General features: G+C 51.2%; 2 protein-coding genes across 2 annotated transcripts in view; one reads left to right on the top strand and one right to left on the bottom strand.

Moving 5' to 3' along the window:
* Positions 1 to 25112, top strand: part of palld (palladin, cytoskeletal associated protein) — a 31083-nt gene extending 5971 nt beyond the window's left edge. Inside the window, 22 exon segments of the mRNA XM_062563388.1 lie at positions 3885 to 4060; positions 4155 to 4221; positions 5157 to 5265; positions 5356 to 5418; positions 6310 to 6451; positions 6631 to 6654; positions 7030 to 7149; positions 7622 to 8006; positions 8595 to 8630; positions 18888 to 19547; positions 19968 to 20112; positions 20208 to 20309; positions 21726 to 21962; positions 22098 to 22247; positions 22344 to 22432; positions 22590 to 22722; positions 23998 to 24205; positions 24289 to 24392; positions 24394 to 24455; positions 24560 to 24693; positions 24801 to 24923; positions 24926 to 25112. Coding sequence (XP_062419372.1) covers positions 3885 to 4060; positions 4155 to 4221; positions 5157 to 5265; positions 5356 to 5418; positions 6310 to 6451; positions 6631 to 6654; positions 7030 to 7149; positions 7622 to 8006; positions 8595 to 8630; positions 18888 to 19547; positions 19968 to 20112; positions 20208 to 20309; positions 21726 to 21962; positions 22098 to 22247; positions 22344 to 22432; positions 22590 to 22722; positions 23998 to 24205; positions 24289 to 24392; positions 24394 to 24455; positions 24560 to 24693; positions 24801 to 24923; positions 24926 to 24960 — 3304 coding nt within the window. The 3' untranslated portion in view covers positions 24961 to 25112.
* A 1188-nt stretch (positions 25113 to 26300) lies between these two features.
* cbr4 (carbonyl reductase 4) lies at positions 26301 to 27717 on the bottom strand (the record flags this gene model as incomplete). Its single annotated transcript, XM_062563520.1, is given in 5 exon segments — positions 26301 to 26720; positions 26806 to 26919; positions 26922 to 26939; positions 27286 to 27422; positions 27542 to 27717. Coding segments are annotated over 5 exon segments (621 nt in total), but the record flags the coding sequence as incomplete, so codon positions are not given.
* Between the last annotated feature and the right edge of the window lie 6 nt (positions 27718 to 27723).

The following is a 27723-nucleotide window of genomic DNA, read 5'->3' as shown; positions in this document are numbered from 1 at the left end:
CACATCAACGAGCTCACTGTGGCCTTTGTTCCTCTTTTAATTGCGTCTTAAATGTAGCTTTTCTTGCCCTTCTGTCACGTGTGGAACTTGGCAGTCCGTGGGACGCATCCCCCCCCCCCACACCCCCCTCCCCCGTGTGACTCAGGGAGGCCGTCCCGGTGTGTGAGGGCGTCAGCGGCTCAGTTTGAGCTGCTCTGTCAGGAGGAGAAGCTCCGTGTGAAGCTCTAGGTCTTCGGGCCTTTTGGGTTTAGCCGACTGGGAGCCGCTGACCGCCAGGTAACCGTCTCATCCGTCTCACCTGGGCGTGGGGGTGGAGCTTAACGTGGGTCTACAGCCTTAAGCGTACAGGCATTGTTCTCAGGGAGATTGAATGAGTCGTGTGGTTGTCACATTGTTTGATGAATGTTTCAGGAGAACAGGAGACTTTTATCTTTTATTTTGAAAAACATCAGCTGATGGACGTGAAGAATGAATGAGTTGTGTTACTTACTGGGATGAAAATGGAGGCCGTGGTAGCACCACCATCCGACAAAACAGAAGATATGTGTATGTTTATAGGTGTGTGTGTGTGTGTGTGTGTGTGCGCATGCCTATGAGTTGCGGGGTGTGTGTCTTTGTTGCTCAGCTGCTGCACTTGTCTGTCAATATTTCCGCCTTTGTCTCTCTCTCTCACACACACACACACACACACACACACACCCACGAACACACAGTTTTTCAACTCAAACTGCATATATATATATATATATATATATATAAATATACTGTATATCCTCTCACTGGACAACGTGAATAAACCCCTCCCCCTTTTGGTGAAAATATCTTTGGAGAAAAGTGTTCCTCTGACAGCTGTCTGCTGTCCGGAGCATCGCAGCGCACTCCGACCCCCGACCCTGTGCCCCCCCCCGGGGGAGCTCCATCATCATCATCATCCTCTCACATCAAGTGGAATATCTATCGGCCGAGTTTACAAGCGACACAGAGCAGATGTCCGTCCACGCTTTGATTTATTTTCTGGATTCCATCCGAGTAGATGGAGGCGATTCTTGTTCATCACACAACAGATTGCAGGTCGAGTCACACCTTGACCTCCGTCGCCTTGCACACCTTTTGCATGTTGCACCTTTTAAAGAGAAATCCTGTGGCTGTGGTGGGAATAAATATTTAGCAGCACTTCTTTCTGAGGTCCGCCTGGAGCTCCATTCATTGCTGGGTTGAGGACACCAGAGGCCTTTTCCCTCTTGGCGTGGATGGAGAGGTCGCTGCGCTGAGGAGACTCGGCTGACCTCTCTCGTAGTTTGTAATCAGGCACAAAGACGCCGCTCTTCTTGTCCAGCTGCACTTTGGTTGACTTCTGTGGTCCAGAAAGACTCGGCTGACCTCTCTCGTAGTTTGTAATCAGGCACAAAGACGCCGCTCTTCTTGTCCAGCTGCACTTTGGTTGACTTCTGTGGTCCAGAAACCCCAAAAACGGAGTGAAACTAGCTGAACCCAGGAGGCATCCGGTCCACCCCGCCTTCACGGCTCACACTGATTGCTGATTGGCTCGTGGGGGTGTTTGTAGAGCCAGTTGCTTTTTAGTGTGTGCGCCTCCGCTGCTTTTCGGGTTTCTTTGCGGTGAAACTCAGCCGGGCTTCATAAAAGTTTCCATCAACAGCAGCAAATAACAAGCGGGTCAGATGAGGGGAGCGCGCCCCGCCCCCCCCCGGCCCGGGGAAACAGCCCCACGGCGTGGCCCCCGCCTGGCAGAGTGTGCTGCTATTCTAACACGCCCTGCGGACGAGGCTGAGGAGGCTCCTTCTGCGCTGCTGGGTGGACGTTTTTTTTGGGAGCAAACTGGTCCCGTGGACCCCCCCCCCCCCCGTTCGGTCTGAAGCACGCGGTGCGGCGACGTGTATCTCTTACTGTTCATGGCTGATTCCTCTCGTGCGAAGAGGAGCTTCTCTGAAACATGAGCTGGATCAAGCTTTCTATAAAACAGCGTTTTAAGGATTAAGATGGATCCTCGTTCTTGTGTTGTGGACAAAATAAAAAAAGGGGGTGGTGAGAACTGAAAAAGTTATTCTGGTACAAAATTGCCCTACGTGACTCAACCCCCCCCCCCTCCAGAGAGAACACTCTGCTGTTCATGTGGAGCACATTCCGCAGAAAGAGGGGATTTATAAACATTAGCGTCTGTCTCTGACTCTTCAGTAATGATACATAATGTCCATTAATAAGGGGTTTTATCCCATTTCCACTGCTCAACCCCATCGGAGCAGATCTACACTCTGCAGCCCCCCCGTGAGCTGCTCCACACCTTTCATTACAAAACAAACACATGTCGCTGCACACAAACGCCATCGAGTCCAATGGTGACACGTCTGAGCTTTGAGTGTAACTTACGCATCACTTTTATCTAAAAAAACCCCACTTTCTGGCCTTCGCTGGCTTCTGTTCACACACACACACACACACACACCTTCAGTGCCTCCAACATCGACCCGTCACTGAACGATGTCGTTCGGACCCCGAAGCACAGCAGGTTCCGCCTACACAACAAAGGGACCCGGTTCCTGCCGATCGATTTCAGAACGACGAATCGGTGCAACGATCCGTTTTCTTTTCACCCTCCAGGACGCCAGCTGTTTCTGAGCCAAAGGAACATGAGTCACAGAACAAAGTGGCTGCCTCTCTCTGTCTGGATCGAGTGTTTGATGCTGCTGGCGGGGGGGGGTTGAAGCGTGGCAGATGAGTCTTGGCCTCCTGTTGCCTCCAGTGCCGACGACGTCTCCCCCCTCTTTATGTCTCTTCATGTCTTTCCTCCCGTTCCTGTACTTTCCATTCACACCCCCCCACGAGAAGAAGCGGGAGTGTCCTCAGGCTGCTGGACGCCGGGGGAGCAGCTGTTCTTTGGGCATTTGGGGAATTTCTGTCCAAGCTTCACAAACACAGAGATAACAAAGGGGAACAGGTGATGTGGAGGTTAAAATGTCACCTGTTGGGTTACTTTTAGTCTGAAGAACATCGTTCTCTGGGTGAAAGTCGCCAAGGAGACACATTCTTCTGGAGCGAGTGACGACACATCGGCGCAGGTTTTACGATCTGATGCCTAATGTGCCGCTTAATGTGCGTGTGTTTGGTCATGTGACCCCCCCCGCCTTTTTTGTTAGATGCTACGTTTGATGTCTTCTGCTTTAATCACAACCCTGTGAGGAGAGATGAGACAGATGAAGACTCTCTCATCCCTCCCGAGGAACAAAGTCACTGCCCCCCCCGCTCCCCCCGCCCCACACACACAAACACACCTTCCCCAGGGAGGGGGTGCAAGGCCCGGGCGCCTGCCCAGACACAGGGGTTTCAGATCGGAAGGAGGGAAACGGGTGTCTGCTTCCTGGAACAGCGTCTCGCCGCGGCCTCGAGGCGGCTGGCGTTTGGCAGATATGGAATTCTGTGTGTGTCTGTGTGTGTGTGTGTGTGTGTGTGTGTGTGTGTAAATTGCTAGTTGTTGATGTTAGTTGGATTGGCAGCCCTCCATCTGGTTAGCCAAAGGTGTATTTAAGTCCAAGTGCTTGTCAAGAAGAGTAATGGCCCTCGCTTGCCACGGTTTGTTTTTATTTCAGTAAATAATTCCTGCTGCTCTGTGACGAAAAAAAATGACTCCTTCATAGTATTATTATTTTTTTCTCTTTGGCTCAAAGCGCAGTGCACACGTTTCAAGTCACAAGGCAGTGGTAAAATGTCACGACTCATAATGACCTGTTTTGTAGTGGCACTGAAGCTTAGCGCTAAGGTGTTAGCATGTAGCACCAGACCCCGAACCCTCTCCGGGGCGACACAGGGAGGAGCCCCCCCCACCTCTGATCGCTAGATTGACCCCAGCTGGGATTCACCTCGTCCACCAGGTGGTTCTGTGAAGGCCGCGAGCTGCACAACTCTCCCGACATCCAGGTCTGGAGGGACGGCGACCTGCACACGCTGGTGATCTCCGAGGCGTTCGAGGACGACACGGGACGCTACACCTGCGTGGCCTCCAACAGCATCGGAGCGGACGACACCTCCGCCGAGGTCTACATCGAAGGTCAGAGCCGCGATCCGACGCTGCACAACAGGACAGCCGTTTGTATTTCGGGAACCAGCGCCTTACTTTTGTATTTACTTTGACACGTTTGCAGGAGCTTCGTCGTCAGACTCCGAGGGAGAAGGAGCCGGGTCCAAGTCCAGATCGGGAGCCATGCCTCAGTACGTGATGAGAAACTCTTTCACTATACTTGCATTTGTGTTTTTATATTTTTTTCCTCTGCCAGTCTCAGATATTTACACAGCTGACAGCGATATTTAGCGTTACTACTACAACAACGCGGCAGCGTGTTTGCTGGAACGGAGGAAGATGGGTCCTCTGGGGACGGGTCGGTGGGTAAGATGCCATGTCAGTGCCACATTCACTTTGGAGACGATGGTGGTTGAAGAATGGCTCATGATCCTCCTCAGAGGAGCACACAGTCCCCGAGGGAGCGGAGCAAGTGTGGTCGAGCGCGACCCCTGGCGACCTCTCGTCGACCCCGACGGACCCCCCCGAGCAGGTTAACTGAGCCCTGCGGCGGCGTGTCAGCCCCGGCTGCCTTTAACCGGGCCCCTTAAGAGGCCTCTAACGAGCCGTAAACCCTGAGGCCGCAATCTAAATAACGAGGGAGGCAGAAGGTCAACGTGGTGCAACGCGGCCCTGTGTTTAAACCCCTTTCACTTCCCTTCCTCCTAAAACTCGCTCTCCTCTCATACGGAGTGGAGATTTTACAGATCCAGATGAGTCTTTCCTATATACAGGGGTCAATGCTTTGTGAGCAGTGGAGCACTGATTTGTTCAAATGTGGCCCACGTTTATTTCCCTTCAGATTCAGCTCAAGATGCATCTTTGACTTTCGGTGGAATGTGCTCTCCATCCGCTCAGAGTACTTTTCTACAACATGACTATCTGTTGTATAGATCTGCCCCCATCTGGACTCCTTCCTGATTCCCTTTTCCGTGTACTTACTGAAGCCAACATGGCTGATATCATCTTAATGGCCGGGGAGATGATCTTATTTGATGGGAGCGTCCTATTTTAACCCAAAAACACATTGAGTCGACAAAAGCTTGGTTTTCTTCTTGTGTCCTGATTTGTGCTTCGGTCATTTCAGAGTTCAGAAGAAGACGACTTCAATGTCACTGACGATACGCTCGTCGTCACCCAAGACGTCGGAGGGCGCCGCTCATCGCTCCACCCTGGTCCAGTGCCTCTCTCAGCCGGTACAGCTCCCCCCCCCCCCCCACGCACAGCCTTCTCCTCCATGACACAAGCCGACAGCTCTGTGAGACGACCTTCTTCTCATCTTCCAGATGCAGAACCCGGTGTCGTCACTGTGTGGCGGCGAGCTGTCTGGACCTCCTGTGTTCTCCAAGGTAGGTCAGCCCGTGGTCACCAGTACGTGGGACATGCTGCAGCAAAAGGTTCTGCTCATTTGGGGAAGTTCTTATTCTTAATATATTTTTTAACTCTGGCTGATGATCTCTGGTGTGGTTCTGAACACAGTAATCCCACCCTGAAACAGAACCAAACCAAAGACATCCAAGCAAACCTCAGCGCGGACCAATAGCAACGAACGAACAAATCTGTCAATCACAGTAAGCCCCGCCCTAAAGCATCCCCTGCTTTATGGTCTGTTTGACATAGTTTACTCAATGTTTTCAACGTGTACTGAGGGAATGAATCCAGAGCGACTGGATGGGACCAGAGGAGACTGGTACCAACCCAACAGGCTGTGGCTGAAGTCGGGCTCTGATGTCGGGGGGGTAACGCTGACTCCCAGTTTGTGTTTCAGTTCATCCAAAAAGCTTTTGACGGGGATGAGGTCGCGGCTCGGTGCCAGCCACTTCAATTCCTTCACGTACACACACACACACACACACACACACACACACACACACGCAGGCCCTCGCTCTCCGTGCCTTCCCTTAATAACAGTGTGCAGCGCTGTGGCTTTCAGCAGTGGGGGTCAGATAAAACACGAAGCTCAACTAGGGCCCCCCCCCCCCCCCCTTTTCCAGCTCTTCAAGACTCTGACGGCGAGGCGGAGCTTCTGCTTAATAAAACATGGGGTCCGAACTCCTCTGTAGTAAAACAGTGACTCTTTGTACGCGGTCACTTCTTCAGACGTTTGATTTTTTTTTCTTCACAAATCTCCATCGATCCCACTTAGAATTTCGGAGGCAGATTAATTATCCTCACTCGCTTCTTTTTCTCATTAAACCCCCCCACCCCTCACCCACTGACCCCCCTTCCCCCCTATGCAGCTGCTGCAGGACGCCCAGGCCTCCGAGGGCCAGGTGGTGGTTCTGGAGTGCCGGATCCGAGGAAGCCCTCCTCTGCAGGTCCGATGGTACCGCCAGGGGGAGGAGATCCTGGACTCCCCGGATTTCCGGATTCTCCAGAAAAGTGAGACCTTCCTCTTAATAATAGTATATATTATATATATATAGTGTACTATTAATCCTACATAGTGAGTCAAACACGTTGTTGAACTCAATGGAGACACTAAGGAGGAGTTGCCTCAGGATGAGTCAAACCTTTTAATACCTCCTTTGTCTCCTCTCTGCGACCGTCCTGTGGATCAGAGCCTCGATCTGCTGCCGAGTCAGGTACGCCTCCCTCCACCAGATCCCCTGTCGCTTGATGGTTATGACTCAAGAAGTTCACGTGTCTGCCTCTCACGGGACTCACGATGTCAGTCTGACAAGAGTCCATCAACACAAACACGACCTCGCACACAAACAGTGACACACACACACACACACACACACGCACACACACGCCTTTCCCTTCGGGTGTTACTTTCAGACTGTGAGTCACTCGGACGTCCCTGAACATCTGTGCCGCTGTTCTTCCATCCGTTTGACAGCACGCGCTGTGACTCACCGGCCTACGGCCTCTCCACCAATCACGCGTCAGCGTCTGTCTGGATAGTGAGCGGCTGTGTTTGTTTTGTTTGTTCCTGGTCGTTGTTGTTTTCTCAGAGGAGATCTGCACCCTGGTGATAGCCGAGGCCTTTCCGGAGGACGGGGGTCTGTTCTGCTGCACGGCGTCCAACGCGTACGGCTCCGCCAACAGCGCGGCGCGGCTCGCCGTCGCTGCAGGTGGGTCCAGCGAAGAGGGGCGGGGCTACCGGGAGGACACTCCTGTCCTAAATGGGGCTATCATTATGTTCTATAAGCAGTAGCATCAGGAGATGAGGCTAAAATCCCATCATGTGAGAACGGTCTTGCTCTCAAAGGAAAATTGATCATGAAATCTCACTGTGGAGGTTTGTCCATGTTTCGTGATGTTCATCATCGTGTGGTGTGTGTGTGAGTGAGACGGGATGAGCTGCTCTTTGTGAGGACAGCGGGACGTGGATGTTTCTGTGTGTGTGTGTGTGTGTGTGTGTTATCACAGACTGGACTGTGAATGTGCTGTCTAAAGGAAAAGGCTGAATAAACAGGAATAGCATCGGCCTGACTGGACCCAGCTGTTAGATCAGCTGTGTGTGTGTCTGCTCTGTATCTAACTAAACATTAAAGTACAACATTTTCCCTTTTTCTGTTTTGTTCGTCCCCCCCCCCCCCCCAGCTGAGGACTCCTCCAGTAATGGCGTGTCTGGTTTAAGCTCTGGGTTTGAGGATTTGGCAGCATTCCCCCCTCCACCTCCTCCCCCCCCACCCACAGAGATCAGCCTCCTGGAGCTGCCACCCAAGATGCTGCCTCATCCCGGCGCGTTCCTCCCCCAGGAGGTGGAGTTGTGGCCCGGGGGGTCGTCCCTGCCTCCGGTGGAGAGGGGCTCAGGGGTGGAGGAGCAGGGGAAAGGCTCTTTACCCCCCAATCCTCCATCGCCCCCGCCGGGCCCGGGCAGAGCAACCACACCCCCGCCACCACCAAAGGCTGACCCTGGGCCGGACTCGCCCCCCCTCTCTGGGAAGGACGGCCCTCCGCTGCCAACGAGGCCGAAGCCAAAGCTGTGAGTACCTGGCGTTTGCCCCCGGGGGCAGGTCAGCCACCATGGGGGGGGGGGGGGGATCATGGAGGACGCCACCAGGTATCCGAGGACAACGGCTTTGTTTCTTTGGTCGTCCCAGGCCAAGCGTCTTGTGCATGGATTTGCTTTTGCACAAATGGGAATTGAGGCACAGAAAAGGGGAAGAACGATCCACAAGCAGAATTAAAAGGGCCCCCATGCTGTGAAAAGGTTATTGATCGTTATCTGTGCTACACCCTTCCTCCAAATACGAAGCTACTATTGACCACTATCGTAGGGTATTCTTTCCCTCTCCAACATGCGGCTCTAGAGACGATGTGCTTTGGTCTGAAGGAAAAATTAGCATGCTAACTAGCTTAAAGGACTGGTCTCTGGTTGGAGACGCTCTTGGAGATGTTTCCAATGCTGCGAGCTGCGTCTGAACCAGACGTCACGGCAGCCTGCGTTTGGACTCGGCTTTGGTTTCGCTGCAGTGAAGCTGGGTTCGATTTCCCCTGCATGCGCTGGTTACAGATCTGCACGTCCGTCCGTGGACCTAAATGTTGTGACTTCTTGATTCTTTGCTTCCAGAGCTGAGAGTGTAGAGGAGGAGACAGACCATTACAGGTAACTATTTGGCTGTGAAGGTGCTGCTCTGGATGTGACGCTCTAGTGGAAATGATGTCGGGGCTCTTGATTTATTTCAAATGAATTCACAAAGCGCTGAATCCGAGGCAGTGGTGGGAGAAGAACTGAGTGGAATCAGCTGAGTTTTATAGCAAAAACAAAGGCTCCGCCATTAATAACCAAAAGGTCACCTGCCGGACTCCGTTTCTTCTAAAAAAATTAAAAAAAAACTAAACCCCCGGAGCTCATCGACGATCTGCTCGTTTCCCGTTTGGCGCCTTCGGACCGAGTCGTCGCTCCCTTCACGGTTGCTTTGATTGCATTTTACAGGAGTTGTGTTTAACAGGCACCACAGCCTTCTAAAGAACCACTTTGTTGACGGGCCGTGAATCTGACGGACAAAGTGGAACTATGAGCCTTGTGAAGTGTATTTTTAGAAGAAGGCGATGTAAACAGACTCGGCTTCACTGTAAGTTTCATTACATGAAGGCAGCAGAGATCAGTATGCAGGAGACGTTCATTATCTGAAGGAGCAGCTCTCCAAAGGCATGAGTGTCTAGACTACTATTACAAAAGGGTTCTGGATATCTGAACATATCAGCTCATTAGTTTTAACTAAGTTTATCTATCAATCGTTGTACTGCAATATTCAGTAAAATAGGTGTACATCGTTGTTAGATCAACAGGTCTTGCATTTAGTTATTATTATTATTATTATTATAATGTAGAATAAATGGTTCCTAATCACAGGGAAAACAAACCGAAGGGCCTGCGTGACGGATGGTTTTCACTTCAATAACAGCGAGCTGACGGTACACAGGAAGTCGTTGTGTGACTTGGCAGGAAGCGCCGGCTGCAGGAGACCCGAGCAAACAGAACCCAGAATGAGCCGGGTCAGCGGGTGCGCGGGTTTGACGCCCGGCGTTGATGTCAGACTATCGGGATAAGAGTCAAAAGGGAAGTGCTCAGAGGGAGAGGCTCCGATTGGCCGGTTGGATCCGAACCAAAGCCGCACGGCCTCGGAGAGAGAGCGAGAGAGTTCGACCACGCGGTCGAGAGGGGCGGGATCGCCATTTGGCAGCGCCGTCTCGTCTTGCGTTGCTCCGGAATGAAACATTCCTTTTTCCTTTTTGAAAAGCAATCCAACGCAGAGACGCTCGGCCCGCTTTAGTTGGCGAGCTCGACGGACTGGTTATTTTCGGACTACTGTAGGCAGGATAAAATTAACAAGTGACACCAGGTGACGTCTGTGTTTACATCGCCCTCTCGGAGCCACCTGAGGATTAACCACAAAACACACGGTGCTCAGGTTACGACTGCTTTAAGCCAATCTGTCACTGATGGCAGCCAAGTCGTCTGGGTGATGGAAGCCCGTTTGAGCGCCAGAGACGTTCTCCAAGACGGACCAGGGCCTCTATAAAAAGATCTGGCGGGATTCAGGACTACAGTAGCGCCGGGGATCACTAAAGTCACGGTGCCGCAGATCTTAATCCACTTTTCTCACAAACGAACGCATTGTAGGGTATAGTCCACTATTGATCTATTCCTTGATTTATTAAAAATAAAGTTTCTCACCGGTTTATCGGAAATGGGTGAAAAACCTCACCGCTACATCGCTGCCGCAGAGCTTCGAAAACACACTTTGAAATTCTGAGAGCCGCCAAAACTCAGCTGGGTGAAACTTAACGTCTTTACATCAAAAAAGGTCTCCGCCATCTTGGAGTTACTCCCGATTCCACACCTCAGGGTTCAGCTGCTCGCACTGTACACACACACACACTACAGTGGACGGATAACACCCGGAGCTGGTAAATGTGTGTGTGTGTGTGTGTGTGTGTGCAGGTGTTCGATTTGATGGATGAAGTGTCAGTGCCGCTGGTGTCCAGTGTCAGCTCTCCAGTATTGATAAAGGCGCATGTTTGCCAAGTGTGACATTTCACACGGATCTGTTTTTGCCTGCATCCATTTTGGTGTCATGACACGTCCTTGCTAGGACAAGAAGGTGCACGTGGTTGTGCGCTTTCACTTTACATCCAGGTAATTCGCTGTTGAGACGAGGCTTGTGTTGGTAAGTGGCTTTAAAGCTCCGGGTTGTAATTAAAGTGTACATATGATGCAATTTTAAAAAAGTAAAAGAAAGAAACCAGCTCGCTGAGACCTCGACACAAAGGAGGCGACTGTAGGTGTGACTGTAGATGTGACTGTAGGTGTGACTGTAGGTGTGACCCCGGTGATATCGGCCGTGATAATAGGGGCAAAGCGTTATATTACAGGGTGGGGTAATGTCTGGGTGGGCGTCTCAAACGCACAGGGAGCAGAGGCAACAATTATCCCCCAATCATCCCAAAGCTTAATCTCTCTTTCGTAAGACCAGGAATCAACTTTGTCAAAATTGTTCTCTTGCACGGACTTCATGCCACGGAGGGCTTTTTTTTCTAACGTGTCTTCTCAGCAACATTCCTTTGGATTTGTTTACGCTTATGTAACTCCAACATGAAATAATTACCTTATTAACTAAACTGGTTTAGATCTCAACTTCTCAACCCATTTCCACACTATTTTACTAAAGGACAGCAAAAAACAAAGTAAAGTCAAACTGTCTAAGAAACGTCGTCCCACGGATGAACCAAGCTGCAAAATACTTCACATAATTAAAACAATTTTATTTAAAATTATTTGGCTCGAAAGGTAATGAACTAACGCCTGAACCTGAAGACATTAGACGATCATGTTTATCAATAGTTTTACCGGATAGCTAGCTAAAAACCGGCAGGGTCAGGAAACCGTTACGTTAGCAGCCTCTAATGTTAGCTGAGCTGTTAGCATTGTTTCCCCCACTAGCATAGCATAGCATAGCATTGCTACTCACGCTAGCTTAGCGACAAACTTGTATACGACTTCCATCCAGAGTCCGTGTTCTAAAACAAGCTCTAGCATTTTGGCATATTAATCAAACACGAATAGTACATGATTGTGTTTATACCCTACGGTTTCTACTTTTTAAGCTATGACCAATTACAACATGTTCCTGACTTACGCTAATCAACGCTAATCAATCAAATAAAAAAGCTAAGTAACACGCCTCATGTATGTCATATATATATATATATATACATATACATATACATATATTAGCCTCATTTATCTTAATTTCTCAGTTCACCATTTTTATCTTATAATGAACTAAATTACTTTCAGTTGAACTTTTATCAAACTTTCTAAGGACCCAACTTGTTTCTTTTCTCCGGGCTACACAAGAAACCAAAGAACCACTAAAAGTGTTTGACAGTGACAGAGTTTTGAATTCATACTAAGTGCAGCTATAGTAAAGCAGGAACTCTACGTTCCTGCTTTACTATAGCTGCACTTAGTATGAATTCAAAACTCTTTATAATTGAGTGCTTATTTTACATTACGATCAGCTGTTTTATATTACAGATCAAATGGTCACTGTCAAACACTTTTACCCAACAAACACCAGCTGGGAGTGAATGCTGTGATCCTTATCATGAACAGTGACCTAACATAACTACGTATCATATGATGCACCTCCCTGTCGTGTGTCATCAGATGATGATCAGGTTTTGGGATTCACCAGAAGTCCCTGAAGTAACGGCTTGGTGAGCAACGTGAGAGTCGACGTGTCGAATCCCAAACCCACAGCAGCTCGTAGGAGCGTCTCTCACACCCTGCAGTGATGAAGACGAGGAATGGTCTAATCCACTTTAACGTGGCCTGTTCCAGGTCTCATGACCGCGGAGATTAAATGATTTCTGCAGCGGCTCCAAACCTCCCCCCCCCCGCCTCCCCCTCAGTGAGGCTGTTGTCAGGGGCAACGGCACACAAACCGAAGACAACAAGCAGCCTTCTGTCCTGCATACTTGTCGGATCGCAGTATTTCCTCCCCCCGTGTCCAATGTAAAGCGGGGGTCCGTGTGTCCCCGGGCGCATACCTGCGCCGTGACTCTCCCTGTTTGTGTTTACGAGCTGCAAGTCGCCAAACCCTCCAACCAAGTATCAACAATCACTTTCTTGTCAAAGTGTTGCTTGCGTGTGGAGAGCAGGAAACATGCGTGGTTGAATACCCACATACGGCGCTGGATGCACACTGAGGTCTTTTGCGCGCGGTTCATCATCATCAATCGCCTGATTGATTGACTAATGGAGGTTGAAATGCTGACTGTGGGCAAACGGAGGAGAAGGAAAAGGGCCGCAAACAGAGAGTCGTTTGTCGTCAGGGAGGAAAGTTGAGATTGTGCAACGGAATGGAGAAAAAGCTGAGCAGAGACACGGGGGGAACAGATCATTTCCCATCGGCCTCCAGAGAGAGAGATGGGCAGTCCTTAAAAGGACATGTGAGCCTCGGGATTGGCCGGGAGGAGCGACCGAGCGGCGGATTGGTCGGTTCGGCTACAATGACCCGCGAGGAATGGAGAAACTCTCCAAATAAGGAAGAGAGTTGTCAGAGCTGACCTTCATAACATGGGGGGGGGGGAAGAGACGAGCAAGAGACCCGTGTGTGTGTGTGTGTGTGTGTGTGCACGCGAGTTGACAGCATGGAAACTAACAGGCCTCAATGATCCCCTCATAGAAAGCACGCTGTGTGTTTCCCAGGAAAGAACAGCCTGGTATGTTAAACACAGAGACACACTACACATAACCGCACGCACACACGCACACACACACACACACACAGACACACACACACACACACACACACACGCGCGCGCTCAGAGGATCACATTGTTTCCGGGTGAGGTCAATCAACCTCTGATTAAATTCTGACCCCGGCTGGTGTGTGTGTGTGTGTGTGTGTGTGGTAAAGACTCAAACACACCACTGCCACTAATTAGTGGGCGTAACGACACACACACACACACACACTCACCGGGAGGAGATTCACTCCGACTCGCCTCTGCCGATGAGTCAGGGCAATCGGGGAATGACTCTCACCTCGAGGGGGGGCCTCACTAAGGGCCCCGCGACCTCTGACCTCTCCCCATCAACAACAGCAGCACGCACACAGAAGACCATCGGGACCATCGTGGAAACTCCACGTCACGGATACCCTGGGTTACACTACATCGGGATGTAAAACAACAAGAAAAACAAGCTAATGATGACAAAAATAATAACCAATTGCAAGTTATCAACAAAAGAAGAACCAACGATAACAAACAAATGAGTAAAGAGACAGAAGTTGTCATGAGAACAAAAAACACAAAGTAAACACGCCGTAGTGAGGCCAAAACCAGCTGGAAGCAATTTAACAAAGAAGCTATTTGACAACAAGTCCCTTCATCTCCCTGAAGTGACACATCTGTGGAGTTGTGTTGCATCACAGAATGGACAGATGTCCAGAAAACCATCAGCCTAAAATAAAGTAACCATAATCCCCCCCCCCCCCATAGAAATGTGGAATTATTTAAAAACAAATGGCTAAAATGTGTTTTTTGTTCTCTTACATAATTCCTTTTTTTCTTTTCAAATCCGCCTCTAATTTCTCTTCTTCACGTGATAACGACCCAGAAAGCTTTTCTCAAGTCGCTCATGTGTGGAAAATCCTCCCAATCACCTTATTGTGAGTGTTAACCCCCCCCCCCCCCCCCCCTTCTGACCAGACCTCCCATCAACACGCTGTGACTCATCAGCAGCTCTATAAATAGAGCCCTACTCCCCAACATAGAAATGACTTATTCTTTTGATTGGATCCATCCCACAAAAACCTGTGTGTGAGGTGGATTGTACCTCACCAAAGTGGCTTCACAATGGACGCATCTCATTTGTGTCACCTGAACCTCAGTGAATTGTTCAGATGATTCACTTCCTTAAACTGCCTCCTCAATCATCTCGAATGTTCCGCCTCTCTCAGGAAACAATGTGAACACAAAAGCAAAAAGATCAAGTCCCGTCCTCCCTTTAGTCTGAGGAAGCCGGTGACTGCTTCTGGATTCCTCGCTCCCTCTTGGCGAGCTCTTATTGTGAAAAGGGGACGGTTCTCAGGCAGGCTGTGGGGCTTTTATTGTGAAGAGGAGGAGCTCGCAGACAGCCTGACTCATGCGGAGGGAGAGGGAGGCTCTATATATGCTCCTCACACCTGGCCGGCCAGCACTGCGACCTCCTTTCACTCCTGCAGGGAAATACCAGAGCTGCTGCAGCCCTCCAAGGTAAAACCTCTCTTTGTGTACGCTGACACCTGGTTTCAGGCAGCAGAGCCGGGGACTGGGGAGGGAATGCGGGGGGGCGGGGGGGGGGGGGAGAAGTCATTTCTACACTTCTCAGGGTGAAAAGTCCTTTTAAATGAAGAAGCCAAACACTTTGTCTTTGAATGTGAATCAGGGAGCAGAGAGCAAGACGGGCGAGGCGAATGATTGATGAGCAGCTGGGCTAACGTTTAAATCGCATGTTCTCAGAGTGGGGGGGGGGAGGGGGGGTTGCGTGACACCCCCTCATCTGGGAGGAGGTGCAGGGAGTTTGTGCCCCATGGACGGGACGGGGAATGGCTCCTTCTGTTTGCACGGCTCCTCGCTGGAGTCGGACGGATTAGTGAGCACAAAAGAGTCTGAGAGGGCTTCTTAGTCATCCAACTCTTTCACTACTTCACCTCCTCCTCCTCCTCCTCTTCCTCCTCCTCCACCTCCTCCTCCTCCTGCTGCTAATCCCATTTGATGGCGATGTCTTTCCCCACTCCAGTCCAGGGAAGAATGTCTGCAGCATTCCTGCTGTAGTGGAGCCTATCACTCGGACGGAAAGAGCGAGAGGTGAAGGGGTGAGGGGGGGGAGGGAGGTGAGGGAGGGGGGGGGGGGGGGTGTTGAGAAAAAGCCTGCTGATTGTGGATGTGAAATATGAGCCTATAGAGGAACATAATAGTAGAGGAAAGAGAGAGAGAAAGTGGGTGAGTTGAGCCGTTTGTGTGGCTGCAATAAGAGAAAAAGCTCTACGGTGAAAGGGGGGGGGGCAGAGGGGAGGAGGAGGAGGAGGGGGGGGGGGGGGTGAAGGAAAACAGTCTGGTTCTGTTTTATGTGGTGTGTGTGCAATTAGAGTTCCACAGAATGGGGAGGAGGAGGAGGAGGAGGAGGAGGAGAGGGGGGGGGGGCAGGAGGAGAACAGTTGAAAATAAGTCAAAGACACCAGGAGAACGAAGGCTGGGGGGGGGGCATGTAAGAATTAAAATATTTGGTTATTGCGTTATTTGGAAATGTTCTTGGAAAGTTAGTGTGTGTGTGTGTGTGTGTGTGTGTGTGTGTGTGTGTGTCCCTTCTTTGAATCACGTCTTCTGGTTTTCACACATGTGAGGAATCTGTGTGACACTCAGCACGTCTCTTTGTGTCACAATCAGCTGCTCAGGTTGTGAGTCCCTCAGACATCGTCCCATGATGCTCTCCTCCCGCCTGGGGCACCACACAGGTTGCTGTTGACGCACCGAAGCGATGACGCAACGATCTCTGGCGGATTGAAGGACAGGGGGGGGTGAAGTGTGTGTGTGTGTGTGTGTGTGGCAGAAGTGAAAGAAACCAAAAACAAGGAATGGACGCACAATGTTTAGCTTTGTGTCTGTTTGTGTTGGGCGTGAAACCGGAGCTCTGTTCCACTATCTGGAGCTCATATTATTGACAAATGGCAAGGTCGCCCTGTTGCTAGGCCACAGTGCACACACACACACACACACACACACACACACACACACACACACACACACACACACACACACACACACACACACACACAGGGGAGTTGCTCTGTCCCTGGAAGCACAGCCTCCACTTGCACGTAATCTCACCTTTTGTGTTTACATGAGAACAGGCGCATCCTCAGCTCCCCTCTTGTTGTTGTTTACAGAAGGAAAGCCCTCATTACTGGCTATGTACACTCAACTACTTCCTGTCCCGCCCCCCCCCTCGCTGGCTGGTTCCTGTCAGCAGCCGGCACCGAGTTCTAATGACGCGGCAGGCGGGTTCGTCGTTGTTGTTGTTGTTGTTCAGGAGGCACAGTAAACACAGAGTAAACGCGGCTCCTGAGATGTGTTCGTTTATTGGAGCCAGAAGCTGCTGGTGGAGACCCACTTCTCACTGAGGTTCTCCTCGTGGAAACTGGAGAAGACAAAAGTTACTCCAGACCTCGCCCCCCCCCCCCCTCCTCTCCTCTGCCCCCCCCCCCCCCTCCATTAAAAGAGTTTACAGACAGGATCCAGCCCAAAGAAAGTAGTTCACAGGAGGAAAGATATCTTGAACCAGCAGACGGTGAAGTAGAAGTAAGTCCTGCGCTACGGAGGCTCTGCAGGCCGCAGCAGCTAAACACGGCGCCGTCGCCATGGCAACGGAGGAAAACTTCCCCTCTGACTGGGGCCACGGAGACGAGGGGCCGAGGTCCGATCCGCCTCCAGATGCCTCGCAAGAGAAGGCGGCACTTATGTGGGCCTCTGGCGGCCTCGTCGTGTGGTCGTGGTGGTTTGGGCGATCAAGGAGAAGGCGACGGGGGGCGGGGTGACCTTCGCTTGATGTAAATCCTTACGTGGGCCATAAAGTTATTCATGCAGCTGCAAATTATACAAGCTGCCCCCCTCAAAGCGTTGGTTAAATGTTAACAAGCCTCCACGACTTCTTGATTAGATCAGTGCTGAACTAGTTCATTTAAAAGAACTCATAAAGTATGTATTTACTTCATTTAAGCATCGAGGAAAGGTTTAACAAGGACATTAAAAGTAAGTTAGTAAAATGATGTGAATGTGTTAATTTGTCAAGAATTATAAGAAAATCATTGTTGCCCAGAAAGTAAATAATTTCCACCTCGTTCTGACCCTTAAATCACATGAACACAAAAGTGTGTGTGTGTGTGTGTGTGTGTGTGTGTGTGTGTGTGTGTGTGTGTGTGTGTGTGTGTGTGTGTGTGTGTGTGTGTGTGTGTGTGTGTGTGTGTGTGTGTGTGTGTGTGTGTGTGTGTGTGTGTGTGTGTGTGTGTGTGTGGTGAGGAAATGGAGTGTGTTTCCGCACTCGGAGAAAACACGGCCCAAAAAAGGAATTGAAACGGCCGAGGAGCCGAAGAGCTGCCAAACTATTCCTGTAAAAGCTCTCCTCTGGTGGGGGGGTTGGAGAATGTAAAGAAACGTGAGGGGGGGGCAGATCGATCATTGAGTAACAACTTGGGTGTTTCTTGGATGTGCTCCACTGTGCAGCGGGAGGGGGGGCAGGATAAAAAGAGGGGGGAAGGGGGGGTCTTCTCTGCTCACAGATGAAAACTAGAGACCTTTAACATCTGTTGTCAGCAGGCTGCCTTTTTGACTTCTTAATCTTTGTGAGACGTCCGAGGCTGATGATCAGTAATCAGTCCGTGCTGCTGGTGCAGCGGTTTCCTTCAGAACACACACACACACACACACACACACACACACACACACACACACACACACACACACACACACACACACACACACACACACACACACACACACACACACACACACACACACTGGCAAGCCGTCAACTTCAGACAAGAAGAAACAGTTTTTTGGATGAGTGGACTAAACGTCCTCACTAGGACACGAGGGCTGGATTGGAATGGTCCTTTTCGCTGAGGAAGGTTCCTCAGCGAAGGGAACTAGTGGACGTGGCATCGTGATGACAGCTGTTCTAGTCTCTAAGGCTAAGGAAAGGAGCTTCAATGCTCCCTTGCTTCCTTTAGCATAGGAACCATTGGACTTTAGGAAAAGAGAGTAGATCATTCTGTCCCACGATATTTAAAAAAAGGGACGATCATGAGCGAGAAACACAAATCACAGGAGTAACCGTTAACTCGTTTATGTTGCAGCCTCGTTAATGAAGTTAAACTTTGAACCTGGTTGTTTGTGTCGTCTGCACTTTTCGGTCATGTCATGTGACCGTGGTGGAGTTCCTTATAGGCTAACGTTTAGACTTCTAACATCATAAAAGTGAAATCCAAAGGAAGGTTCCTTCCTGTTTGGACACAAACGGGTTCACAGCTCCGGGTGTTTCTTCCTGACCCGGCTCTTCTAACACGTTGACTCTTCTGCAGCCACCGCGCTCACATCTGGCGCCCAACGTGTCAGCCAGCTGTGCTCCGCCTCCAGCTGGATGGCGACCAGCTAATGGTTTCACGCTTAAACCGACATCAGCTGCGTGCTTGTGGGACGCGTTAACAAGTGTGTTACTTTGCTGCAGAGTTCCACACAGAGTTCACACAGAGCAGAAGCAGCTGACCTTGTGACAGCTGTCCCTCATCACCGCCTTTCTGCTCGCCAGGAACGCCGTCCAGCTGAAGCTGCTGCAGGACCAGGTTCTCCTGGAGCGACAGGAAGTGGCCGACTGGCAGGACCAGCGGAGCAAGGAAGTCCCGCCTCCGCCTCAGCAAGCGCCTCCTCCCGCTCCGCCGTCCCCGCCCCTCCCGCCGCCCCCCTCCTTCCAGGAGCTGGAGAGCAGCGCCGCCATGCAGGCCAGCACCTTCAACTACGCCCGCCCCAAGCAGTTCATCGCCGCCCAGGGCCCCGGCAGGGCGGGCTACGTCACCCAGTCCTCCGGCTCCTCCGGGTCGGGGCTGTCCTCCCCGCTGTCCCCCCCCACCTCCCACAAGCCCTTCGGCAGGGTCACCGTGCCCCCCTTCGCCAAGGCCGGCAGCGTGGAGTCTCCCACCTCCCCTTCCTTCCCGCCTCCTCCTCCGCCCTTCCTCAGCTCCGGTAACCTGTCCTCCCCGTCGGGCCCCGCCCAGGACTTCCCTCCTCCGCCGCCTCCTCCGCCTCCGCCCGCCCCCATGTCTCCGGCCCCCTCGGATGTGTCCTCGCCCTTCTCCTCCGTCCCGCCGTCCCCGGCCTCCAGCTTCCTGTCCTCCATGTTGCCCTCCGCGCCGTCCTTGCCCGGCGGCCCCCCAGTCAACGCGCTGGGCCTCCCGAGGGGCAACGGGACCATGTGAGTACCTGCGCACCTTCACCTGGGCCGGCCTCCCCCTCCAATAGACCTGCCCCCCCCCCCCCCCCCCCCGGAGAAAGCACTTCTGAGGGACTGCTATTCATGAGTAAATGCTAACTTTGGTGGTGGGGGGGGCACACGACAGGAGACAAGTGGTTTTAGTAGTTGATTTTACTATTGTTCCTCCTAAATTTACCAAAAGTCACCGTTATTTAATGTAAAATGTATGTAAATATGACATTTACTGTGTATAAAAGCCTCGAGCTGTGTGGAGATGTTCTTCAAGAGAGACATGACATTGAACTCTGTGCCAGTCCTCTCGCCCCCCCCCACATTGCTGTGAGAGATAAGAGGAGCCGCTGTGGAATGCCAGCAGCAGGATAAGTGTGCGATACGCTGACGGATGTTTTCTCCTCTCAGCAAAGCGTTCCCCAGGAAGTCCTCCGTCACCCGGACGCCGCGCGCCGCCTCCGACTCCGACATCCAAGGCTCCAAGGACGCCGTCATCCAGGACCTGGAGAGGAAGCTGCGCTTCAAAGAGGAGCGCATGAGTAACGGCCAACAGGTGTGTGTGTGTGTGTGTGTGTGTGTGTTCTTTGACTGACCCCCCCACCCCCCCCCCCAACCCCCCCGGCTGACTCCATTAATCCCTGCTTCCAGAAGTTAACCTATGAGGAGAAGATGGCGCGCAGACTGCTGGGGGCCGACAACGCCGCCACGGTCTTAAACACTCAGGAGCCGGAGGAGGAGCCGATCACTCAGGTAACAACACACCTGTGGGGGGGGGGGGAGGGGGGGGGGGCTCCAAGTACGCGATGCGCAAACCTTCCTGTTTTGTCCTCAGATTTGTACCTTTGCTAGTGTCTTTCCTATTTCATGACTTCTGGCTTTCCTTTATCGCCCCATTTTATACGATATATTATACACAATATATTTTATACGATATATTATACACGATATATTGTATACAATACATTTTATACGATATATTTTTTACAATATATTATACACAGTATATTTTATATGATATATTATATACAATATATTATATACTAAATATTATATACTAAATATTATATACGATATATTATATACGATATATTGTATACGATACATTTCCTCTTTCAGACTTGATGTGATTTCTAAAAGGTTCTCGTGTTGTGAGGAATCAAAAGGGGAAGTTTGTCTTTCTTTGAGCGAGTGACGGCACAACAAAGTTGTTTTTCTCTCAACAGGGAGACAAGTCGTCCGATTCTGTCCCTCAAAAGGTGTTTGAGCCCTGTGTTTTCTCTCCGTCACCCTCGGGGGGGTTTTCCCATTCACTGTGTGTGTAAACGTGCACCTGCAAGCCCCCACTGATCCACAGCGGGGTCCAGCCTGAGGAATGAGCTGATAAGGGAACAAATGCCACACAAAAGGCAGCAACAAAAGGGGGGGGGGGACTGTTTTTCTGTGTCGTCCATTCACAAACAGAATGGAGCTGATTGTGTGTGACCTTTTTTTTAATTTTGTATGCAGGGGGTGGGGGGGCGCGTTTGAATTGATTCCGATGCTGCAGCATGTTCGCGCTTGAATGCAGCGTTAGTCAGCACGTTGTGTTCCGTGCACGTTGTGTTCCGTGCACGCTTTGCTGTGTGCACCTTGTCCCCCCCCCCCCAGTGCAGCCCGTCACGCAACGGCAAATCTGCACTTGAGAATCAAGCAGCAATTGAGGTTGAATGTCTAGAAACGGAAGGACGGTAGTTGAGTTTGTTTGGGTGAGGGGGGGGGGGGGGGGCGGGCCGCTCGTGGGGTCGTGGATAAGTGGCGGGTTCATGCAGCCGTAATGCATCATTAATGCGACTGCTTGCAGACGAGCCAAGGAGGAGGAGCTCCGGGAAGAGAGGGAGGGGCTCTAGGAAAGAGAGGGAGGAGCTAGGAAAGAAAAACAATAATCAGAAAAAACCTATGTCTTAACCTGGTGTTGTATTACACCATCATAATAATGTTGGCTCTCCTCCCGACTAAACCTGAACTAGAACTTAAGACCTTTGAGGCTTTCTTGAAATATATCTTTCAAGAAATTGTACTTTATTCTTGGGGTATTTAGTCGCTTGCCATCTGCTGCTCCGCCACTAGATGTCACTCCACCTTCCGTCCTACCGGTGGTGCGTCTCTGAATCTCCTCCTCCTTTGCAGGAGTACAAAGTGTCGAGCTTCGAGCAGCGTCTGATCAGCGAGATCGAGTTTCGCCTGGAGCGCTCCCCGGTGGAGGAGTCCGACGACGACGTGACGCACGACGACTCCGAGGGGCGCGGCACGCCGCCGTCCTTCGACCAGAAGCTCAAACACTACAAGGTCTTTGAGGGCATGTCGGTCACCTTCTCCTGCAAAGTGCACGGGGACCCCAACCGAAGGTGGGTGAGAGGACCTCTCGTTGCCCTGAATTAGAGGTGTAGCTAACGTAACTAACCCTAACCAAGGCTTTAAAAACGGTAGTTATCACTACGAAACCTCACCAGCTCATCTCAGAAAACCAGACACTAAAAAGGTCCGTCACCGTCCTCTCAGGTCTACTGGTTCAAAGACGGCAAGCAGATCTCCAAGAGGAGCGAGCACTACCGGATCAGCCGCGAGGCCGACGGGACCTGCTCCCTGCACACGGCCGCCGCCTCGCTGGACGACGACGGCAACTACACCGTCATGGCGGGAAACCCCGAGGTGAGACATCACGCCTGCACGCACAGGTGCCCCCCCCCAGGCTCACAGCGTCAGAGCGCCGGATCCTCACACTCACTCCCCCCTCCTACCCCACAGGGCAGGGTGAGCTGCACCGGCAGGATGATGGTCCAGGCCGTGAACCAGCGAGGCCGGAGCCCCCGCTCCGCCCCCGGACACATGCGCAGGTGAGGCTCCGCTGACGGACAGGAGGCGGGCTTTGAACACTTTACAGGGTTGTTGAACAGGCTGCGTGTTTTTTTTACACTTAGAATCCAGGTTTTAAATAGAAATTAATTCAGAGTTGCAAGAAACGTTGTTGATTTCAAACCCCGCCTCCACCAGGCCTCGGTCCAGGTCCAGGGACAGCGGCGACGAGAACGACAACATCCAAGAGCGCCACTTCCGCCCCCACTTCCTGCAGGCGCCCGGTGACCTCATCGTACAGGAGGGCCGGCTGTGCCGGATGGACTGCAAGGTAAACACAAGGCACACCGACACGTGCCTCGCGGGGCCACGTCTGACCCCTTGTCATGTGTTCACTGATGAGGAGGAAGAGACACCCCCCCTTTATGGTCTGTTTGACTCTAAATGGACCATCATTCACTAAATGAAAATCATGCTGCATTGAAGAAGACTTGAAACTAGAGACTGAGACCATAAACTCATGTTTACAATGTTTACTGAGGGAATAAATCAAGAGAGAAGTAGAGTCATTTCCTCATCGACGTCTATGGCAGCAGAGGAGTCGCCCCCTGCTGGTCACTACACAGAAGTAGAGTCATTTCCTCATAGACGTCTATGGGAGCAGAGGAGTGGCCCCTGCTGGTCACTACACAGAAGTAGAGTCATTTCCTCATAGACGTCTATGGGAGCAGAGGAGTCGCCCCCTGCTGGTCACTACACAGAAGTAGAGTCATTTTCTCATAGACGTCTATGGGAGCAGAGGAGTCGCCCCCTGCTGGTCACTACACAGAAGTAGAGTCATTTTCTCATAGACGTCTATGGGAGCAGAGGAGTCGCCCCTGCTGGTCACTACACAGAAGTAGAGTCATTTTCTCATAGACGTCTATGGGAGCAGAGGAGTCGCCCCCTGCTGGTCACTACACAGAATGCAGCTTTAACATCTGGCTTCCCTGCAGCACTTAATATTTTGCACAAAAATGTCAAGATTAGGACCTGAATCAATCAACAACACCACTAAATACACACAAGCGTTAGTTTGGGGTTCAAGTCCCACTTCAATCTGCCTGAGAGCTGAGAGCTGAACTCCTCAGGACTCCGTTAGAGTTCAGTTGAACTGAGGAGAAACGCTCCGCCCAAAGGAAACATGGCGATGATGAATAGAGGGAGCCTTTTCAGTTGCGCCCTTTAATTCCACGTCTGCGCTGCCAAACAAACGTTTCCTTTCGTTTCTGGTTTCTGTTTGAGAATAAAAAAGATAAAAGAAAGAACTGGCGGAGCTGTTTCATCACTTCCTGCCTCCGAGGCGTCGTCTTTTAGGGATTAAGTGGCATCAGGATCCTTTTCTTCTCTTTAATCTTCTTTGCAGAGCTGCTACAAATGCTACTAATAAAGTATAAAGAGTCTCCTTCCTACGGAGCTCCGTAATCTCAGCGATATTTAGAGCAAATATTTATCTGCTTTCCAAACTTTGCAAGTTTAAAAACGTCTAAATGTGGAATCTCCAGAAACACGTGACCCGGTGCTTCTGATCCGATTGACACGCTCTCCTCCTTGTGGCCCCTCGCAGGTGAGCGGCCTTCCCACCCCGGACCTCATCTGGCAGCTCAACGGGCAGACCATCCGCCCCGACTCCGCCCACAAGATGCTGGTGAGGGAAAACGGCGTCCACTCGCTGGTCATCGAGCCCGTGACCAGCCGCGACGCCGGCATCTACACCTGCATCGCCAGCAACCGGGCCGGCCAGAACTCCTTCAACCTGGAGCTCATCGTCGCAGGTAAGACCGCACCACGGCAGCAGGGGGATTCTGGGTAAAGAAAAAAGTGTCACTAACCCCCCCCCCCCCCCCCCCCCACGCAGCCAAAGAGATGCACAAGGCGCCGTCGTTCGTGGAGAAGCTGCAGAACACGAGCGTCGCCGACGGCCACCCGGTGCGGCTGGAGTGCCGCGTCGCCGGCGTTCCGTAACCCGCAGATCTTCTGGAAGAGGGAGAACGAGTCGTTGACTCACAACACGGACAGAGTCAGGTGGGGGGGGGGAGGAACGCCGTCCATGGCCGCCGCTAGACGCCGCCAAAATCCTCCGTGTAAAAATAAAACAATAAAAATGTGTGCATTTCCCCCCCCCCCAGCATGCACCAGGACAACTGCGGCTACCTGTGTATGATCATCCAGCCGGCCACCAAGGAGGACGCCGGCTGGTACACCGTGTCGGCCAAGAACGACGCCGGCATCGTGTCCAGCACCGCGCGCCTCGACGTGCACGGTACGCCGCCCTCAAAGAGACACGCACGCTATACGCCAACGGTTGCTCTTCTACACACACGTCATTAACCCCCCCCCCCCCTCTCCCCCCCCCCGTTCCATCCACAGCTCAGTGGCAGCAGCCCAACCTCCCAAAGCCCAAGAAGGTGCGTCCGTCCACCAGCCGCTACGCGGCGCTGACGGAGCGAGGGCTGGACGTGAAGGCGGCGTTCTTCCCCGACTGCAGCCCGCTGCCCCCGGGGGCCTGGTGGAGAGCGACGACCTGTAGGGACCACGGGGAGGAGGAGGAGGAGGAGGAGGAGGGTCCATCCCTTAATAACACCCCCCTCACCCCTCTTCTCAGCAGAGAAACAAACACTTTAAGGGGCGGAGCAACACACGGGACATTGAACTGGAGGTTTTTTGGGTGGGCGGAGTCCAGCTGGTGGTTCTTCACGTTGTTTTTTTTTATTTTTTTTATTGTACGACACGTTATTTTATCACAGAATTCATTTCATCATCAACCGGACCTTGAAGAACGATCAAAGGGTCGAATGTTTCTGGTGATGAAAGGAAAGATTTAACACGTTTGTTCTGCATGTTGAAGGAGAAACGGAACTGAGGCTTAAAGAAGGATTTAAACGAGCAGCGATGGGGAGAAAAGCAGGTTTTTTGTGATTAGTGTGATGTGTGAGGACTAAAGTTGCCAAAATAGTAAATCAATCAATCGATAAAGGTTTGAATCATTACAAAAAAGAGAAATCAAATTTTAAAGGTCTAAGATCATTTTAAAATAAAATACATTTGGAATAGAAATGAATAAAAGTAATTCAACATAAAATAAATACATACAAAATATATTTTTTTTTCTTTACAAATGCACTTATTTTTCTATTAAGCAGCACATCTATTTAATAGTTGAGGCTTGTATGCTGTCTCTATTATTTCATTTATTTATTAAGTAATTTATATATATTTTTCTTTCATTTACTATCATTATTATTCATTAATTTCTTCCTTTCATATAAAGGCATCTTTAGTCCTCCATAGCAGGATGACACAGAGACTTTGGTGAAGGAGGGATGTTTTTAGTGATTTATTATAAAAAGGCTTCTGTGGATCTGTCACACAACGAAGATTCTTCATTTTTATTTTTGTATGAAAAAAAATAACGACTTCGACCGTCTTGACAAACGTTGAACCTTTTGTTCGCCATGACGTTTTTTGAAATGTTTTAACTGCTTTGGATCACTTTTAGGCTTTAATGCAAACACAAACTCTCTGCATGATATTTTCGGACACTTGTACAGTGCCAAACAGGATGTACCCCCCCCCACCTCCCCCCACCGGTACTAAGCAGAAAGTGAAAAACAAGGTGTATTTATATCCACTTTCTCACCTTTTGCTACTCAGTGGGCACTTCAATCGATGCCTGTATGCGGATTGTTCTCCTGATATTATTTTAGGTTAGAAAAATAAAAAACGTTTTTAGGAGACTGTATTTTTTCTCAAACACGACGAGGCGAAGAATCGAGGATTTTCTAATCCGTGACCTCTGACCCCGTCCGCCCACACCGCCGGTCACCAGACGCTCAAAACATTCCCACAGCTAAAAATACAGCGCCCCCCCCAGAGGAGATACATTTATTTTTTATTCAATAATTCCAGGACTTCCTCCCGTTTTTTGTTTTGTTTTTTTTAAAGAATGAAAGAACGCTTTCTGACCCACAATCCTCTGCTGCAACAGATGCGTCAGCAAGAGGTTCAAAGGTCGGACGGATGCACGCGAGGTTCTCAGGGCGCTCATCGGGGGGGCGGAGCTCTTCTTCTTGAGGCGGCTTCCTCCACGGCCTCGAAGGGGGCGGGGCCTTCTCTACATGGCGAGCTGAAGGCCTCCGTCCACCACCAGCACCTGTCCCGTGACGTAGGGAGACTCCAGCAGGAAGAGGGCGGCCCGGGCCGCCTCCTCCGGCTCGCCGAACCGTCCCAGCGGGACGGAGCGGGCCGCCGCCTCCGGCAGCCCGGAGGTCATGTCGGTGCGGATGAAACCTGGGAGGGCGAGAGAGGGGGCGGAGCTTTGAGGAAGACCGTGAAAAACCCAGAAGACGAAGACGGATTGGAGACGCGTCGTTACCCGGAGCCAGCAGGTTGACTCGGACGCCACGCGACGCAACTTCCTTCGCCAAAGAGAGCGTGAAGCCCTGCAGGCCGGCTTTGCTGGCGCCGTAGACGCACTGGCCGGCGTTCCTCGGAGGCCCACGACGGAGCCTGTAAACAACAAACAACAAACACGCCACCGCTAGTAAACACATGATCAAAATAAAACCAAACCAAACGGAGCACTAAAACGTTTTCTGTAAACATTTACACGCAGCTAGAAAACCGTGAAAACCCTCTTTATGGTCACATTGTCATCTGTCCCACGGTCCTTGAACACATCAAAGCCTCAAATGAAGCAAACGACATGAAGATGAAAGTTTTGATATTTCAACAATCATCATTTATTCTACACGTGTCATTCTATGTTTTTTCCCAAATAAACGTTAAATGATCAAAGATGTTTGTGATGTAGTTGTAGCAGTGTTAGACCCCCCCCCACGCCGTTTGACGGTACCTATGTTAACGATGGCGGCCCCCGAGGTGCGCAGCAGGCTACGCAGCGCCGCCCTGCAGGTCAGCATGCTGCCCAGCAGGTTGGTGTGCAGCACGGACACCATGTCCTCCGGTTTGGTCCTCAGCAGCAGAGCGTCCCTGGAAACACAAACACACACAACGGTGAGCACAACAACGTGTTGCTAACGTGTCACTTAATGCCACGAGTGTCCCTGAGCGGGGGGGGGGGGGGGGGGGGGGGGGGGGGGACGACTCACCTGTTGACGCCAGCGGCGTTCACCAGGTAAGAGACGTCTCCGCATGTCTTCTGGATGGTCTCGAAGCTCCTCTGCACCTCGTGCTCCTTGGAGACGTCGCAGCTGAGCGCCACGTGGTCGACTGCAGAGACACGCAGAGACACGCAGAGACACACAGAGACATGCAGAGACACACAGAGACA

This window comes from Pungitius pungitius, chromosome 7, assembly GCF_949316345.1.
Source record: "Pungitius pungitius chromosome 7, fPunPun2.1, whole genome shotgun sequence".
Classification (NCBI taxonomy): Eukaryota; Metazoa; Chordata; class Actinopteri; order Perciformes; family Gasterosteidae; genus Pungitius; species Pungitius pungitius.
The sequence above is the reverse complement of the archived record's forward strand: the minus strand, read 5'-3'. Positions and strand labels throughout refer to the sequence as shown.